The 18,326-nt window shown below is 41.8% G+C and overlaps 1 protein-coding gene across 1 annotated transcript; it reads right to left on the bottom strand.

Moving 5' to 3' along the window:
- Positions 1–1,597: 1,597 nt before the first annotated feature.
- On the bottom strand, positions 1,598–16,745 carry GET4 (guided entry of tail-anchored proteins factor 4). The gene is made up of 9 exons (XM_006272351.4): positions 16,521–16,745; positions 11,249–11,327; positions 10,448–10,529; positions 9,256–9,405; positions 7,678–7,816; positions 5,625–5,765; positions 5,468–5,543; positions 4,980–5,052; positions 1,598–2,989 (listed from the first exon to the last, which is right to left on the bottom strand). Exons 1-9 carry the CDS (start codon positions 16,676–16,678, stop codon positions 2,901–2,903), a joined length of 987 nt encoding a protein of 328 aa, XP_006272413.2. The 5' UTR covers positions 16,679–16,745; the 3' UTR covers positions 1,598–2,900.
- Positions 16,746–18,326: the final 1,581 nt, after the last annotated feature.

Genomic DNA, 18,326 nt, shown 5'->3' with positions numbered 1-18,326 from the left:
CAGAACCAGGGAGCATGAGCCCATGGATTGCATGCCTCCACAACCCTTGTCTCTCCAGCCTTTCATCTCACTAAGACCTGGTTTTAAGGAACACAACCATCTGTGTATCTTTACCCCATATTATGGTTTGGCCCTCAGAGTTCATTTACAAAGGCTTAAAAACCAAGCTTAAATGGTGCTCTGCACAGGTGCAAAAGCAGCGTTGTATGAGGTTTTCCAAGGAAAAGGGAGGACAAGAAAGTCACTGACTACCTGACACCTCAAGTTACAACTTCTCCCTGCCCAGGCCATCTGCAGGGAGTCAGAACCAGCTTTCCTCAGTCAGACAGAGAAGTACCAAACAGGGCAGCTTGCTGCAGCCAGGAAAAATCCACCCAGTTCTTCCCTTCCAAATGTGGGCTGCGGGCAGCTTGTGTGGAACAGATGGTCAATTTTCCAGCACTTCAGGTGCTTCCTGAGTCTCTTCCCTCCCCAGACTAAACAAGTTGCTTCTTCGTTCTTTAGACAGCCCTCTCTAGTGAGGATCTTAACTCCTTCCTTGGCAGCCCTTCGTATTGAAGGATGTCACCCAAGCTCACACAGACCCTTTCCCACCCAAAGCAATAAACCCTCTGTTAGGCCACAGTCATCTTCAACCAAGAGATTTTGGACCCATGGCGAGACAAACCATCAGTAACCTTTCAAGAGGCAGCTTCAGGTACACTGTAAGCCACTAAAACTCTCTCTTTTCCTCCTCACAAAAAACCTTCTTACACTATTTCCTGGTTAGACAATTCCCACTGAAACTCCATGACACTTTTCCTCCTTACTCGCATCTTTTTCATATATTTCACCATAAAATAAAATTGCCCAAAAGAATTCCCCCTTGTTCAGAGCAAACCAAATCCCATGGAGCCAAAGCCTTGAAAGAACAGAAGGGACAAGTTATCTTCATATCTGGCAATAAACATTCATGCCCTCTACAAAAACTTTTAAGCCCAGATAGAGCCTCAAAACAATACACTCTAATTTAACCTGGCAGGCAGACAGAAAAGCTTAACAACCACTCTATCTGCTTTTAGCTTCGTTTCGACAACTCTAGATAAGTAATTAGGTCTCAGCACTACAGAGGCCACTGTTAAGGTTTTGTGTTAACAGTACAGATCCACTCCCCATTTTCAATGAGGGTATAAGCAGACCACCAAGAACTCAGGACTGTTGAGAAGCTCCACCTCCCAGACGTGATGCATTGTGCGGAAAACAGAGGCACAGAGAGCGGGCTGCAGTGATAACTGTAGCCCCGTCTTCAACATGCATCTGTCCCCGCATACGATCATACAGAGCCAGCTACCTGAACTGGAAGGCAGAGACTTGGCTGGTAGAAGGCATGAAGACAACACTTCCCATGGCCTGCTTGACATCTGAAGAACTACTTGTCAGTCTGTACTTGTAGCAATCAGGTCTCAAAACTATTTTATCAGAGAACTCTCAATCCCTGGACGTAGGAGACAAGTCAGAGAAGCAAAGCTGCACAACTGTTGGTCACGTTAAAGGAAAGAGTGCCTTGAACAGAAGACCTCCAAGCATGAGACTGTCAAAAAGCAACAGTGCTGCCGAACCCAGTATAAAGTATTTATTTAATACTCAACAATTAACACAAAGTCTTCCTTTAAATTCTTATCTTTTTTTTTTTTTTTACAGTAAATAAAAATGTATTATTCCCCCCATGCATGATCGATGTGTATTAATCTAAGCCTTTTATTTTAAATGTGAAAAAATAAAGTGTTTCCCCCATTTCATCTTTTAATCATTCTGCTAACATCTGGTGTACTGCATTAAAAGGAGACAAGATGTAGAATTATGCCTACCGCATGGTTTGCAGTTATTTTAGGTATTTTTTATTTTTATTCTTTTTTATACAGAAAGTGTTAAATGAATCAATCACCCAATAAAAATAAATATTGTATCATAAAGAACCAAGAGTTTTGCAGTATCCCTTTTCTTTAAATAGAGTTGTGTTTCAAATGCGTGTGCTACTTGTAGTAAAAATGCCATGGGTTTTGCTTGATTACAAAACCCCAAACAGTCACCTTTCCACACTATCGCAAACCTAAACTTAAAAAGACTCCATTCTGAAGAATAAAGCCATGTGCTGGAGGAGGTATTTTAGCTGCTGAGTGTATATGTATAAAATTACATGGCTAGGAGATTTTGACCTAATTAGTAGCCAATTACCTACATTCAAATGATCCATTTTATTCAAGCTACCCTTGAATAAATCAGGTACTTATAAGGAAATGTGGGAATAAGCTGCAGGCTAATTTTAAATATTAAGAATTGTTCTTGATTGCACAAATGTTATGATTTGCTGCAACAGGAATTAATTTCAATGAGGACTTGTCTCTTGGTACTGAGATTTTTTAGATGTGCATCTTTAATTCTACTTTTTTGGCTTGTCTTGACGTATTTTGGCACTGGGCTCTTAGATAAGCTATTCAGCCATTAACCCTGCCTTTCAAGACATTCCTGTGCGACATCAAAGGTTAAGCACTTTTCAGAATCATCTGAAAGAAAATTAGTTAAAAAAATGTAGAGTAGCAAATCAATGTTTATGCTTTATTCATTGTGGAAAAGGGAATACTGCACTTGAAACCACAGAAGACCATATCTCAATAATCAAGCTCACCAGCCAGCATATTGGAAATCTGTTAACAAATCACTCCAATCAGTTCTTTTGGCTACTTTTTTTCTTTTTACATAAATAATATAGACCAAACATTATAAACATTTCAGCAACTTTCTTTAACAGAACAGAGGAGCCCTTCTAGCTGCTGAAAAACAATGGCCGGACTCAAATTCTGAAACTGTCTTTTGAGTTATCAAATTGTCAGATTCATGCAGCTCCCACTGAAAAAAAAAATTCAATCAAGTTCAATAGGACTGCTGTCTTCTTGACCATCTTCTGCTTCATCATCTTCTCCAGTTCCCATCAAACTGTTTAAAAGATTTCCTATAATTAAATACGGAATAGTTAAAGGTGCTTGAAATGCTAAGCTCTAATTTTAGAACATTGGTAGAATTATTTTATTTTCAAGTTTCTGTCACAGCAATGGAGCAGCTGATTGGAGAGAGAAAGAGGGAAAGCATTCCTCAAAACCAATGGCTTCACAGCAAGGCATTATCTATTTTATTATGCTCCTTTAATTTAAGTATTTAGCAATAAGAATAAATGATTTTCTTAGAAACAACCAACCAACCCACCCACCCAACCTTTCTTGAAAGTACATGAAAAATCATTTAACCATTTATGCCAGAAATTAAGAGATTACATAAGATCTCAGTATCCATTCCAAAGACTATTTATCAGGGCTGTGTGAAACTTCGCTGGCTGTTTCAATTTGACACTGTTTTGACTCATTTCGAGCTTGAAACAGCGAAATCAAATAAAAAAAAAAAAGGGCTTTGAAACAGCCTTGAAACAAAACGAGGCTAGCTGAAATGTTTCGAAAGTTCTGAAATGTTTCTAGTTTCGAAGTAGCCGGCATGCAGCTCAGCCGGGCACACAGCCCTGGCTCTTCCCGCCTCCTACAGCTGGGCTGCAGGAAGCTGATCACAGTCCAGGGGAAGGGAACTGAGTCGGGCTCAGTTTCCCTCCCCAGCGCTGTGACTGGGCTGGAGAAAGGAATTCAGCCCAGCCTGAGCCCAGCTGGGCTGAGTTCCTTTCTCCTGCCCAATCATAAGTGACATTTACCTCCATAAAAAGACAGAGTATTTGAGTCTGTTTAAAAAGGGCACCCCAAGTTAAGGTAACTTCAGCATTTAGCTTATTTACATAAATCTGCAAACAAGCACTTTACAAACTGGGATCCTTCCTGAATATGAAAACTTAGGGAAGTCTATTTTATGAGGAACCGAAAAACTGCAATTCTAGGGACTCCAGTGGAATTTGAGGACAATTACTACTTTGAGTGATTAGGACCTAAAGAAAGATCTGAGGCATTGGAAGCTCAAGACATAAAACTGACTAAGTGATTGCTGCCATGGTTTGCAGACCTCAGCTTTTACTGAATCAGCCTCCATTATCCCTGGAAGAGTAATTTAAGGCATTGAAGGACAACACAGACATATTGTATCATCTGCTTCGACTACTGCAGAGGAATGAGTTTTGGAAAACATTAGGAAGGAAAGAAAACTAGTTTTCAGCAGTGTTCACATGCCTTCATCTTGCTTACACTGAACAGCAAATTTCAAAATGCTGAACAACTATTAACGGATCAAGTTCAAGAATGAAGTTCGGGTACCAGTTAAAGGAACTCTAGAGACATTTGTGAATTGCAATGAATCAAAAAAGCTTCCTGAGGAACAGCTTAGTTCTTCCGAGAAAGGCACTGCAGTCAATGATTTTATAAATAATTAGGCTCAACTTGTTCCTTCTAATATATTTATAATCAAAATTAAGTTAGATGTGTGTTGTTTCTTCTTCCAATAAAGATTTTTTTTATAAAAAAACAACATTGTTTCTTCAGAAATACTAAATAGTTATTTCTGTAGCACAGCTGTTACACTTCTCTTCCAAGAACCTAGCCATAAACTTATTTCAGCATGAACATATCTCTAAGAAATGAGTAATCCCGCTGAAGTCAATGGGAATACAAACATGCTTAAAATTAAGCATGGGCAAATCTTAATGGGACTGAGGGATTTGCTTTGCTATTTAATTTCAAAAATATGTATGTTTCTAGGGATATTTAAGTATGCCTTCCATTTTTAGCATAAAATCATGATATTATGAACCACATAATGTACTTGCATGCATAACTGATTACTGCATATTTGATAATGGTAATTATTGTTTAGATTACCCTGTTCGTTTCAAAGAAGCCATGCCTATTAAATGTAATACATTAGGACATGTAAAAGGGGTTGATATACTTAAGTAACAGATTCTGTAAACAACTATTTTTTCAAACAAGATTAGACATTTCATTGTTACAAATTACCTAGTAATCCTCCGTAGGATGATGTTTGCTTGGGAGGAACTCCAAAGAAAAGCTGTCCTATTCTATCTAGATACTGCAATGACACACAAACATAGATAACATTAGCTACTGGGAGATGTATAAATTATTACAGCAAGGGAAGAAAAGAAATCAAAGCCCAGAATTTCCTAGCAATGTATTTTGAGAATTTCTTTCTCCGATTTGTACTTAAAACATTTATTTTTTTAAATAAATGTACCAAAGACAAGTAAAATACTGTGCTTTATATTAATGAATAATCATGTCAGGGTAAACTGTGTGAATAAAAAGAACATTCCATTAGTCAAAGTGTTTGCTGGTAACTATTACATTTGAAGAAAATGAAAGAAGTCATCCATGTTGTACTTTACTGAGCTTCCCAGTTAAATAGGGATGTGCTGCTGAGGCAGTTTATCTAAGCAAGTCTACTTGGCAGTGCTAAATCCCGTTCAGAACTACCGATAACTCACCTCATTATACATGGGATCTCTTTTCAGTGAGGGTTGATACTGTTCACACAATACTGTAAATACTGTTAGTTTTCCTCTAGGAAGGAAACAACACAATATGTAATCTTGGCAAAATGTAAACGTGAATTAAAACTAGAAGTAACGCACTATATCATACCCATCAACAGCTAGTAACAGAAACCAGATGAAATTTAATAATGGCTGTACAAATGGTGGCCCCTTTTCTATCGAAGGATGTTTCTGTGTATATGTTGTAAAAACCACTGATGCACTGGTCTTATTCTTTAAGCAGAGAAATCTGAAAAGGAAAGCAGAATAGTAGAAGTTGAAATGATATTTATTAGTGCCGGAAAACCTGATTTTAAGCCAAGAACATAAGGTCAAAATGTCTGCTGACCTATGTTGAATTTACATAAGCAAGCTGAATTAGGATCAGTTGATTAATTAATAATCAAAGCTCTATTAGCTGACAATGTACAGCTCTGGCAATCACGTAAAATAATCAACCAGGGAGAAAATTGTTAAGCTACTTCAAAGAACAACCAGAACATGTAGATGTTAATATCAGTTACGCTATTAACTTAGATCTCTGCTCAGGAGGGGGAAAAAAGCAGCAATCAATCCATCTAAAGCAGGATATACAGCAATTCTCATCCAACCTTATTCACCTTTTACCACAAGTGCATGAAAACTGACTACAGCAGATGCCGCTTTTATTGCATAATTGAAATTAATTGCATATCATCAAAAATGCACTTTACTGGAGTAAAAATGTAATCTAAATGATATTCCATTTTCCCAAATATCCATAATATCCATCATCATTAGGTTCTCTCATCCCAGAATGATCAAACAATTTCCTTCAAATACTACCAGCGTCTCAAGAGTGCTGCAATATTGGAAGATCCAATAAATTCTGCATATTTTGTGTCTGAATGACTGCAACTCTTAGGCTTAGTAAATGCAGTCAAACTTCCAGCAAGATGCACTAACTTACTGGGGACCTTTTGCTTAGGAAGCAAATCTTGTTCACAAGGGTTGAGTCGGCTGTCATGAGAGAGATCTCATCTTCAGTTGTGTGTTGGCTTCCAAAACTGGACTCTTAGATGTAATGGGTTTTAAATTCACTGTGTACTGTTGACCAAGGCAGCGCAACACTGATTTTTCACATGATTATAGCTTGAAGTAAATCCACATAAGTTGCAAGATTTAATCTGGTTAAAGATCTAGGCCAGTAAAAGATTTAGTTGCATTTCTGTATAAATGCTGCATGACATAATGCACCTTACGAAACTTTTCCAGCACACACAACTGCTCTGAAAGCCGGAACTGCCCTGCATGTAGCAGAATCTCATAAAGGAAATGCTTTGGTTCGGCGCTAGTTGAATGACATGTAACAGAAAGACAATGTCCAAGAAATGCTTCAGTACAGCAAAAGCTGCTTTGTAACTGCACAGCCCACTCAAAACGTGATTAAGACTAAAACAGTGGGCCATTTTTATACTGACTCAGATAAAGTCAAGCATCTTAAAGTGTATTAGGCTGAACAGAGTTAAAATGGATGCTGTGCATTTGACATATAACAACTTATAAATCAATGTAATAAATTGTACTAAAGTATCATAAAGGAACAAGCAGGTCCCTTAATGGAAGCACCTGATCACTGACTACCCCTGGCCACACGCAACAGCACAAAAGGGATCATTCTTCTACTGGGAGCCTGAGGCAGAGCATTTGTATTTGCATGTAGGCCAGTACAAATAAGCCCCAATCCTGACCTGGACCTTTAGGCAGCATTAAACGCATGTAAATACACATTTCAGTATCGTGTTTGTGGGAACAGAGACAAAGAAAATAAACACAACACACTGATGTCTTTAAAGTTACAAAGGAAGCTTCTTAGCAACTGGAGGAGAACTTTTATTTTGGTGATGAGGATGCTGCTGCTTGGATTCACATGGGTTGATTTAGTTTTCCTGTTTAGCACAAATTTACACCTTCCCCATTAGTCCTTTTAATCAACATATCTGCTGTGTAAAGTTTTTCCATCTGATGAACTACAAAAAAAGGCTTAAAAACTCTATTCACAAATCTTTTGCAAGGAACATATGAACTAACAGTTGCCCTAACTAGAGCCTTTCATCCAATGCAATGCAGAATTCAAGTCATATTATCAAACATTTTGATAACAAACGTTGTGGAATACCTACTGCAAGACTGCCTGAGCTACAAACATGTCCACCTCACTGCGATATCCCCGGGATGAGGAATATTCTACTAGCATATTAGCACAACCTTCGCCATCTGAGGAGTGCAAGAAGTGATACCGGGATTCACAATAGTTTTGCTCTACAAAAGAAAAGAAAACAGCTACTAAGAAATCAGTGTTACATTTCACCCCAAAACATTGGTTAGGTTTGTTCCTTTTCCAAAGAGAAGTGCCATGCAAGGCCTGTATAAACGCACAGGATTTCTATCCAGCAAAAACATGGAGATGGTTTAATGAGGATGGTCACTTTGCTACTAACACTAGACAATTTACTCAAGAGGCAAGGCAGTAAACTACTATTCAAAATATATTTTAAATCAGTGATAGCGCTGAATAGAGTTTTCTACAGGTCTTGTTTCTCAAAAACACTCGATTACCATCTTGACTATCGTTATATTAGCATTGAATGCATTACAGTCAAAGGGAAGGAAAAGTTCTTCCTGAAACATGTGTGCTATAAACTTTAATGCCATAGTTTCCCTGAAGTGGGGGGAGAGATGGTTTATCTGAATTTTGGTTTGACATACCCCCACTCTCAGACATGGATTATTTCTATACTGGAGAACAGAAAGGGGAAACAGAGGTAATTATGCCAATTAAAAAAAAAAAAAAGGATTGGAAAGAGAAAATGTTTGCTTGAACTTTGATGAAAAACACTCCTCAAGACAACAGTGGTAATAAGTCAGAAGGCATAAAAATCAGAGCCTGCTTAGAACCAGGCAGTCCTAGGTTAAAAACCTGCAAACCATGGGATGACAAACAACAAGAACGTGCACATTTTTATTTGTGGATGCAAACTACGTCCCTGGCTCCAGATAGAGGATGTTCACTTTCAAGAACTATTTCTTTCCCAATTGCGTTCTGGGGCCTCAAGAAAAAAAACCAAAAAGCTTATGTTTTCAGAGAAGTTCTCACTCTGTGGGTGCCAGCACCCATTAAAAAGCCACCCAATTAGTCATAAAATGACTGAGACAAAATGTGAAAGAGCAGCAATAAACATTACTATGAGACTAACATCATTCCACGGCTGTGGAAGAGCCTGACTTCCTCCTCCTCCTTTTTAAAAAGGTACCTAGCAAACCAAGGTTGGTTGATAAGAAACCCACAAAAAAAGGAAAAATTCTGTTAATTCATGAGTAATGCAATCAAAATTGAAACTGCACTCATTAACAATGATTGAAATAACACAACTCTGTCAGGTTTAACATCTGGTGGCTTTCAGATATTGTACATGTCAGTCAATTTCTTACTTATCGCAGATCAGAAACCTGATGACTATTGAGAAGTGCTGCTAATGAGGATTAAAAAAAAAAGTAGCAGACTGAAATACTTTCTAATCCAAGTCATTTTAATCTCTGTTAAAACTAACCCAGGTTTTGAAGAGGATCCAACGAAAGCCCTCACTGTGCTCTGCTCTTGGAGAGGTTTGTCAAACATTTTAACTTACACAGCGATAAGAACACAGAATCAACTCAAGAAGACCAGAAATGAAATGACTGCACCAATCGCTTGTTCCTACCTTTCCACAACGTGATGGCTAGTAACTGATGTAATTTCGGGTGACCAAGTTTTCCTGACCCACCGCTGGACCATTTCAGTGCTCTGGATACAAAAGCCACTCTTTCAGGGGAATTTGGATCCATCAAACTAAACAATTTAGCCAAGTTTTCTAGAAGTGATACAAATATTTAACATCAGAGATGACAAACAGTTAACACCAGAAATATGACAAACGTTCGGATCTTACTGTATCTTAAGAAGCAACTGTTAGTAATCCTTTGTATAAAGACATATTAAATGACAGTCAGTCTTCTCCAGGTAGTGACTTTGAACATTATATATTTCCATATGTAACTCAGTAACATCCAATTGACCTCTCCGCTGCAGTGCCAGAAGCCACACCCTGCCTAGTAAGCAGCAGGCAGTACATTGAAAAAAAAAGCCTTCCGTGTGCCACGGCTTAGGTTAGATGTCCTGGAGCTGTCAGGGAGTTCCAGTGGAAGAGAGGCTTCAGTTAGGAGTCACACCAGTCATAGAAAGCTGTTGGGGCTGGGAGCCTGTAATTAGGAACAGGACTGTCAGAGGACAACGGGGGGGGCATAAAACATCAGACTGGATCTATGGATCTAAGTGCATTCTCTGTCCCATTCTCCATCCTGTCTGCAGGCCCCAAAGAACAGCAGTTTCCATGGGCTGTAAAAAGGACTCTTCATGTGATTTCCAGCTGGGCAGCTCACAAGAAGGGCTGTACGAACTGCACGCTTACCGAATCTGACAGTCCGACAAGCAAAGTTTCTTTGACAAAATGGACGACCCCTGGGCAATGTGCACATCACCACACTGACTGGATGAGAGGCCGCTGTCCATCAAAGCGGCAGAGAGGTCAATTGCTGTGCAGGCAACACATGTTTCTCCTGTGTTGGAAAAGGACAACACCAAAAATCATGCTCCACCTACAAAACAGTGAGGTTTGCTCAAAGTATGCCTGGATGCTCAAAGCCATGACAGTTCCTGAGAAACCATTACTTTCCACCAAAGACGTCTGTGGGGCACTTCTGGAATTAAATTAATTCTTTGGCAGGGCAGGAGACCACAACACACGGCACAATGGAAAGGGCTGAAGTCTTAGGAGACTTATGTGACAGATGCAGCTAAGTATTTTTCAGAAGTGGAAATGCATATTAAACAATTAACCCCAGTAAAAGTCTCACCTAGTAGTTCATCTGTTACTTTTGTGTCTGATTTTTCCAGGGACTCTAAAACCAGCATGGACAGATCAGCAGCACTGTTTTGCTACAGAACAGAGACACATTATTTGTCATTAGAAAAATATATTAGAAAAACGTATTTTCTCTTTCTGTTTAATTGATTTTGTGAAAAGCAAACTAATAATTTGGATGATTATAGCTCAGGCACAAGGAGAGTATATGGACAGATGAACCAATTATATTTAGTTAAAAGAGAGGGGAGCACTTCTCACAAGTCAGCTGTATCTTATTCTGTCCCTTTGTAAGTGAGAAGTGAACTAGGGCAGTTTACCTCTGAATGAAGCAACTGCTAAATTACTGCAGTTTACTTGTCACTTGCTATGGGACAGAGTGGACACATTAAACAACTACTGTGAAACAGCAGATGTGCAGTAAATCATTCCTTCCTCCATCCCTTTAAATTGGTGCAATTTGTTCATGTATCCACACCCTCAGTTGCAGGAATGTAATAATGTGTGCCAAACTGAAGTCCTCCATGAAAGCAAAACAGAATTGGGTTACATTAAAAATGCAGTGTGGATATATATGAACATCACAAAATCTCCAGGATGAGGTTTAATTTGACATAACTCATGTTTTCAGAGAAAAGACTGAGATTGAGGTGCAATGGTAAAGCTTACACAATAACTTCCCAAAATAAGCCTACTTATCAGCCCCAAACTTCTAGCACTAATAGCTCACTGCTCAGCTCCCAAACTATTTGGATATAAAAACAAAAACAAAAAAAACCCCAACAGGTCTTACTTGGCTGTGACTGAAGAACAACAATGCCCCTGAATACATTAGTTCTCTTGCTTCTGCATGTTTTCCTTGTGACATATACCTGCAAACAAGACCAAAGCAAAACATCGCTTAATTTTCAATAAAAGGTTCAAATATGCCCAATATTATTTGGATTTAAACTGACCTAATATTACAACAAAACACAAGGCAGCAAGATTTCAAGCAGGTTAGTAACACAAATAAAACTGCAGTATAGCAGGGTGGTTACGTTGCAAGTATGCAGTGTTTGAATGGACTGTAATAGAAGCAGTCTGAAAGGTTTCATTTTGGGCTGAGATAACGGCACAACCCCAAAAGCCTGTCATGCTGCACTAGGCAAGTAGTCTAATTATGTTATCGATAAAAATTGCTAACAAATTCTATTACACCAGTTAAAAACTGGAAGCACCTGGTACATTTTTGCACAATCTGCACCTAAGATAAGTGCAATCGAGTGCTATGACGTGGATGAGGCCTAGCAGGATAAGCTCTCCTGTCACTGACATCTCTGCTCCACTCTCTTCCAAATCTCCCTGGCTATTACACTGGGCTGCTGGACAAAAGGACATATGCACTGCAACAGTCCTCTGCAGAGCCAAATTCGTTTGTCTTTATTGGCATCTACCAAACTGACAGCAACTAGGGAGAGTCACCATGTAATATTTCAAAGAATCTCAGCTGTCATTTATCCTCCATTGCACTGGCAGCAAGTCCAGTTTCACAAAGCCTCACATTTCACAACACACTTGCCTAACAATTCAGTTACTGGTACTCATGTTAAAAATGAACCCCAGAAGTCACGAAGGGACAACAACACGTTTGTTCCAGGGTCATGGGTATCACAGTATCACTCTCACTGGCTACAGGTCTTGGAAGCATGCAGGGCACATTAGAAATCAATGGGTTCAGAGAGGCCTGAGCTTTTGTGGGCAACAACCTACAAAACCTACAACCACCTGACAAAATAGGTTGTTGCCTACAAAAGCTTGTGGTTCTCCAAACCCATTGGTCTCTAAGGTGCCATCCTACTCTGCCTTCCTGATTGCAGCCAAACACAGATAAGCCCCCTCCCTGCTAAAGGTTTTGAGTAACCTCAATCTGAGATTTAAAATGTTTTAACCAAATCTGTTTGAGACTCAAAACCTGGGAAAAATCAGGAACTATTTTTGGTGTCTTTTATAGTCCACGCACTGTATTCTGCCTCATTTGAGATTTGAACACTGACAACTGGATGATCCCTGTTCCAGATTGTTAGGAATATTACCCGAGAAATCCTAACAAGCGCTCAACAGAACCTCTGAAACAAAAATTCTTCCTCTACATTTATATCCCTAGATTTCAACACCTCAGAGATCTTTCAACTAGACTTTGATTACTACAGATCAGAAGTCCTATCTTCTGAAACAATGCCAAATCTTGTAATCCCAAATAAGTTTGAAACTGAAGAGAGGATATACTGCCTATGTATCTCTGCCTGCAGAATTGGAGTGTACTGTATACTCCAGTGATTTTGTTTTTGCTCATCACATACATGTTTTCTATTTTATATATGAAATTAACTTGGTCTTTGGTAAAAGTCTCTTCTCTGTTTTGTTTTGTTTTCTTTTAAAGAACTTACTATCTTCATGCCTCCAAAATAACGGCATAGATGCAAACACATATAACAATTGAACCGTTTGAAAAAACGTCACCAATTAGGAACAAGTTTACAACTTTCCCTGGACAGAAGCATCTGTGTGTACACTGCTAAGGGCTCTAAAGAGAGCTGTCACCGTTTAGAGATTTAATTGCTGCCTTTCAGGGGTCAGTGCCTAGTTTCCTCAGGATTTTCCCCTGGAGGAAGTGGAAGACCTGGACTAGCTGGACACTAAGAAAGAAGCTGCTACCATTGCCTGCAACTGCAATGCTATGCTCGCTCTTCTTAAAACCACTGAGTTAAAAAAGAAGATTGATTTAGTTTAATAAGAAACACTGTTACACTTTACCAAAATCTATATGGCTGCCTGGGGTTGCACAAGTGTGTGAGAGGAACAACCTAGATCCAATCACAGGAAACAGACCTCACTCAAGGGGCTCCCAGACTCATTTGGGAAAGGAAGAAGTTGGTTGGGGGAAGGTGAGGGGGGGGGCTGTATGACCCCCTGCTTGGGGTGGATGGGTGGGTGCCTTAACAGTAAACACTTGTCAATTCCTGGGTGGGAAACAGTAACTAGGAAATGTGTGTATGCAGAAACAAGAACCATTGCACAACAGGCACTTAATAGAACCGATGGTCTGTCTATCCCTGAGAACCAATTTCTGTAGACAGCAGATCTCTGGGCACTCCTGTTGTCTTGCGTGTATTTGGGGGTAGGGGGTGAGGAGCAGTGCAGTCTGAAGTGACCAGACATGAGGCATGGGATGCCCAGTGTCTGCAAATAACACTGAACTGGCTCACTGAGGGCTGACTCAAGTACTTGATTTCCCCAGTGTGCTTTTGAAACTTTCCAGGAAGTTTAAACCATTCTGAAGTAGTGTGCACGTCAACACTGTTGGGTTTCATGTATATTTAGAACACTGTTACATCTGTCCACATCCTACATGGATTTCACTGTAGAAAGAACAGGTTTATAACAGATAGAGAGGTTTGAAGGTAATGAAAAAATTATAAATGAGTAATTCAGAATAAAAACAACTGCAATTTCTTATGCCTACTGTACCAAGTTCCCTCTGACCAAATATGAATAAAATCTGCCTGAAAAAGGTACATCTCTGTTGCCCCTCCAGCCTCAGCACCACCATTCATCTAAAAGCAGCCAAGGACACCATTCATATTGATCATTCAGCAATACAAGGTTCTTTCCCAACCCTTAGATACCTACCACAGCCTCTGCATTATCTTCAAGGTCATAGTGTGTGGAATAAGAGACCAGGACCAGGAATACATCTCTGGGCAGGTAGGCCAACAGCACTTACATATTTGTAGCAATTTTATTAAAACAACTTCTTGTTGGCCTATTTTAAACAACCACAGGTGCATAAACCTAGACAGTGAAGTTATTAAAGACTGCCATACCTATTAATGCCCAATGAATTCTTCTGAAGGTAGCCTACTAAGAAAGCTAGCATTTCAAATGAATACAGCACAACTATTCTTAAGCAGACAGCACTGATATACTACTACATTAGGGTTACAAATTAATTAACAAGTGAGCAGCTGCACTGTAAGTAAGGGGGATTCTCCATATATTTTCTCTCTAGATCATGACTGAAGTTACTGAGAAACCAACATTTGAAACAGATAAACACCGTAACTGGCATGACCATTTTATTATACTGTTGACACTGTGGCCTGTCCCCTTCACCTTTATAATGTCTCCATTGTTTCAAGTTACAGTGAAGTGCAAGTGGGGAAAATGTAGAACTGAACTGAATCATTTTTGTAAGATATGGTGATGACTTACCCCTATTAAAGTGTCCACAAATCCTGCTAAGTCATAAGCCAATTTGATCATGACATCAAAGCTGAACTTGGAAATCTGACTCAGAATTTCAAAGGTCCCAAACCTAGAGGTGTTTGAACCAATCAAGCCTGGCAACCCTAAACCCAAATACACGCTTCCAGGGGAACAGCCAAACTGCCATATTGGATGGCATCTCATCCACTGGTCTATCTTCCAACAATGGCAGCACCAAAACATTCAGAGGAGGGTGCAAGAACCTGATGCAGGATTATTTGGCTCCCCAGCTTTAAATGTCATCTGTGTGTCCAAGACTCTGTTAGATCATGAAGTTCAATCTCTCTTCCAAGAACTGTCACATTAATCCTGAATAGTGTTACCCACATAAATAGCCAATCCTTCATTAAATCGTGATAAGGTCTGGCCGTCAGTGACTTCCCAATGAGCTCCACAGTCTAATTACACCTTCTTGTAAAAACACGTTTACATCTGTTATTTCAAAGGGGAAAATTCAAAATGTCAAGAGGCCTCCTTTTTCTTGTCTACTGTGAAATGCCTGATCCATCTGAAATTCATTCAAGAAGAATAAACTAAGATGTAAGAAATGATCTTGCTTTTAAATCAGCATGAAAGGCACAGGGAAGAAACAGCCTGTTACAAGGTGTGGAAGATAAAGAAGTTTAGGGCTATGATCTTGTTTCAAGCAAAGTGAAGAACAAACCTCCGCTGATGTGAACTGTCCACAAAACAGCTGGAGATGGATGAATGTTACTTGTAAACGTCTGGGTCCCCTAGCTCAACTATATCATTCAGATTAATAATAAAAATCTCACACCCTTAACAATAATTCAAAATCACAACATCCATGTACTCAGGCAAAAAAGCAGCACACTGTAACATGGAAGAGGCCTGTTCCCTTCCTCTTCAGTCAGCAAGCGGCCAAATGCAGAAACGTCTCGTACATAATATCAGCCCATCTTGTATCCAGGTCAAACAAGCGATTTAAAAAAAAAAAAAAAATGGATCGTCACAAGGGGCATTTTAAAAAGTCCTGAAATTCGCTTTGCTAACCCACCAACAGCACTCGACTCGGGGCTATGGGGGGGCCTAAAACTATGCTGTGACATGAAAAGCTCTGCCAAGCTGCACATTTGGAGAGAGGTCCTGACTGCGGCTCTGGTTGCAGGCAGCGGCTCTCCGCCCCCCGTTGTGCCGGGCGAGGGCCAGTCCTGGACCACTGCCCCAGTGTGCGGGGGTAGGTGCACGAGCGAGCTGGGGGGGGGGGGGGGGTAGGTGCAGGGGCTTCGCGGGATGTGGCGGGGGCAGGAAGGGAGCAGGAATTTGTGGGGGCAGATGCATGGGATTAGGTGCATGTGGGGGGGCAGGGGAGGGGGTAGATGCAGGGGCCTTGGTGGTATGTGGGGGTCAGGGGGTGTGGGAGGTAGGTGCAGGGGGCTTGGTGGGATGTGGGGGGTAGGGGTGCGCAGCGGCAGCCCACAGTTTCTCCCATTTTTAAGCTCGCTCGCCTCCCTTGCGGGTCGCAAGCGCTGCTCTCGCAAGGCCTGTATTTAAAATAAAGCTGCCCCCCCCCGGGATGGCAGCCGGCGCTGTCCCGCCCCGGGCCCAGGCCCCTCATCCCCCCGCCCCCATGCAGGTCACGCTACTCTTCGCGGCGACCACCTCCCCCCCGCCGCCCAATCGGAGGCCAGCAGGCGGGACAGACAGTACGGGCGGCCAATGGCGCGTCGCGGGGCGGGGCGCGGCGGGGTAGCAAGCTCGGGTGCGCTCGGAAGGCTCTGGAAGGGGGGGCGCACCTGAAGAAGAGGGTCCGGTACATCTGATGCGCCTCGTAGTACTCGCCGCGCTCCACGCTGGCGCGCAGCTTGCCCTCCACGCGCTGCACGCCGCCGCGGTTCCGCCCGCCGCCCTTCGACGGGTCCTGCTCCGCCGCCGCCATCATCGCCGCCGCCATCGCTGCGGGCGGAGAGACGCGGCGCCGACACCCGCGGGCCCCTTGCTGCCCGGCTTCCGCCAGCCCCGCCCACCAGGACGGCGGCCCGCGAGGCTCAACGCCCGGCGCTGCGCGAGAACGGGCCGCCCCCACGTGACTGCCGGGTGGTGAAGGGCGGGGCTCTCAGGCCTCTGCCTCCAGAGCCTGCAGCTTCCAGGGGAGTCGGGGGGTAGCCTGCAAATGGGGGGTAGTTGAGCTGCTTTTCAGCCCCCACGTGTCAGGCTTGGCTCCCGCAGAGTGCGTCCGCCCTAGCAGGGCCTGGGGTCTGCCTGGAGCTCAGCTCACAGCAGTGGGAAGAAATTAAAGCATTGCAAAACCCGAGTGGGTTTAATAACAGAGATCACCCTCCCTGCCTGCCACGAGTCCTGGTGGCTTTTCAGAAATTCAGCCCACCCCTGCCCCGGGGCAGCGCTGCAAGGGCCTTGCCAGGCTCACGGGATGAGCCCAGCGGCTGCCAAGGGAGACCAAAATAGGAAACCAGGAGGGTTGTGTCCCCCACCTCTCCCCCTCTTTAAAAGAGTGGTTTGCTGGTTTGTTTTGTTTTTTTTAATTTCAGGCTGTTTTGTTCATCAAAGAGCAACAACCCCGTTTCTTCCTTTGCGGGTTAGCTTTGAAGAGTAGCAGAAAAAAGCTTTGATGGTCATTTAGGACGCGTAGTAGAGATGAGATTTCTTATGAGACCAACAAAATTTTTGCAAAAAAAAAAAAAAAAGTATTTAATTGCAAGCTTTCAGGCACAGACACCCTTCATCAGGCATCGGAGAATAGAGGGTAAAAGCTCTCCTGGGTAGAAACAAAAGCTCCTTGTTTCATAGGATTTCACAGAGAGGTCAATAGATGGAAAATTCTTCTGGGCAGGCAGGTCATAGCTGGCAAGGAGCCTCTCACCTCCTGCAAGGATGCAAATGACCTTGAAACAAAGTCATTTGCATCATCTAATTTATGGCCATTAGATTTCCAACAAAGCTGATTTTGGAGTCTGAGCAGAAAAGGGATCCCAGCGACAGGGTGCAGTAGACTCCTGGACTGACTCTTCCAGGAGCATCTTACACTGTGCCCCTCCATAACCCACCCCAGCTTTTATACCGAGCCCTGCTTTGCGCAATGTTCTGTAAGTACTTCACTGCGCGCACCAGCTCTTCCAGCTTAATTACGTACCTCTTTGTCGAGTCTCAAGCTGTGATTTAAGAATGTTCCAGCCTGGGAAAAAAGGTGGGTGGTAACATGGCAAAACACAAGCCTTGCTGAAATCGCGTGGCATGTGGCTACAGCAGTTGGCTGCACTTGCCTCTTAGAAAGAGCTGCTGATCTGAGTAGTTCAATACAGCATCTCCTTCCTATGTTCTTTTCTTTCTTAAAAGGCTTCAACTCCTTTATGCCACAAGAGGGCAATTGCTTCACAAAAACATTTGTGCAAGGAAAACAAAATGAAGTTTGGGGAGGTTTTGGCTCCATTTCTTTCGAAAGGAACAGCAGGCAGCACATATTTATGCATTTTAAATTTCACTGTGCTATGCTTAGAAGTCACACGAAGGACAAGTTCAAATAGGTCTTTTCCAGCTCAAGCAACAGCTCAGCACTTCTAGGCATTGTTTACTTATGACATTTA

This window comes from Alligator mississippiensis, chromosome 13 (assembly GCF_030867095.1).
Source record: "Alligator mississippiensis isolate rAllMis1 chromosome 13, rAllMis1, whole genome shotgun sequence".
Classification (NCBI taxonomy): Eukaryota; Metazoa; Chordata; order Crocodylia; family Alligatoridae; genus Alligator; species Alligator mississippiensis.
The sequence above is the reverse complement of the archived record's forward strand: the minus strand, read 5'-3'. Positions and strand labels throughout refer to the sequence as shown.

What these genes read in the sequence shown, in the direction of transcription:
- GET4 (XM_006272351.4), bottom strand. Translation starts at nt 16,678, where the DNA reads ATGGCGGCGGCGATGATGGCGGCGGCGGAGCAGGACCCGTCGAAGGGC. An exon ending in TGTTCTTCAGTCACAGCCAA is followed by an intron (nt 10,530 to 11,248) that starts GTAAGACCTGTT and finishes TCTGTTCTGTAG; the next exon opens with CAAAACAGTGCTGCTGATCT. An exon ending in AGCCATCACGTTGTGGAAAG is followed by an intron (nt 7,817 to 9,255) that starts GTAGGAACAAGC and finishes TTTCTTTTGTAG; the next exon opens with AGCAAAACTATTGTGAATCC.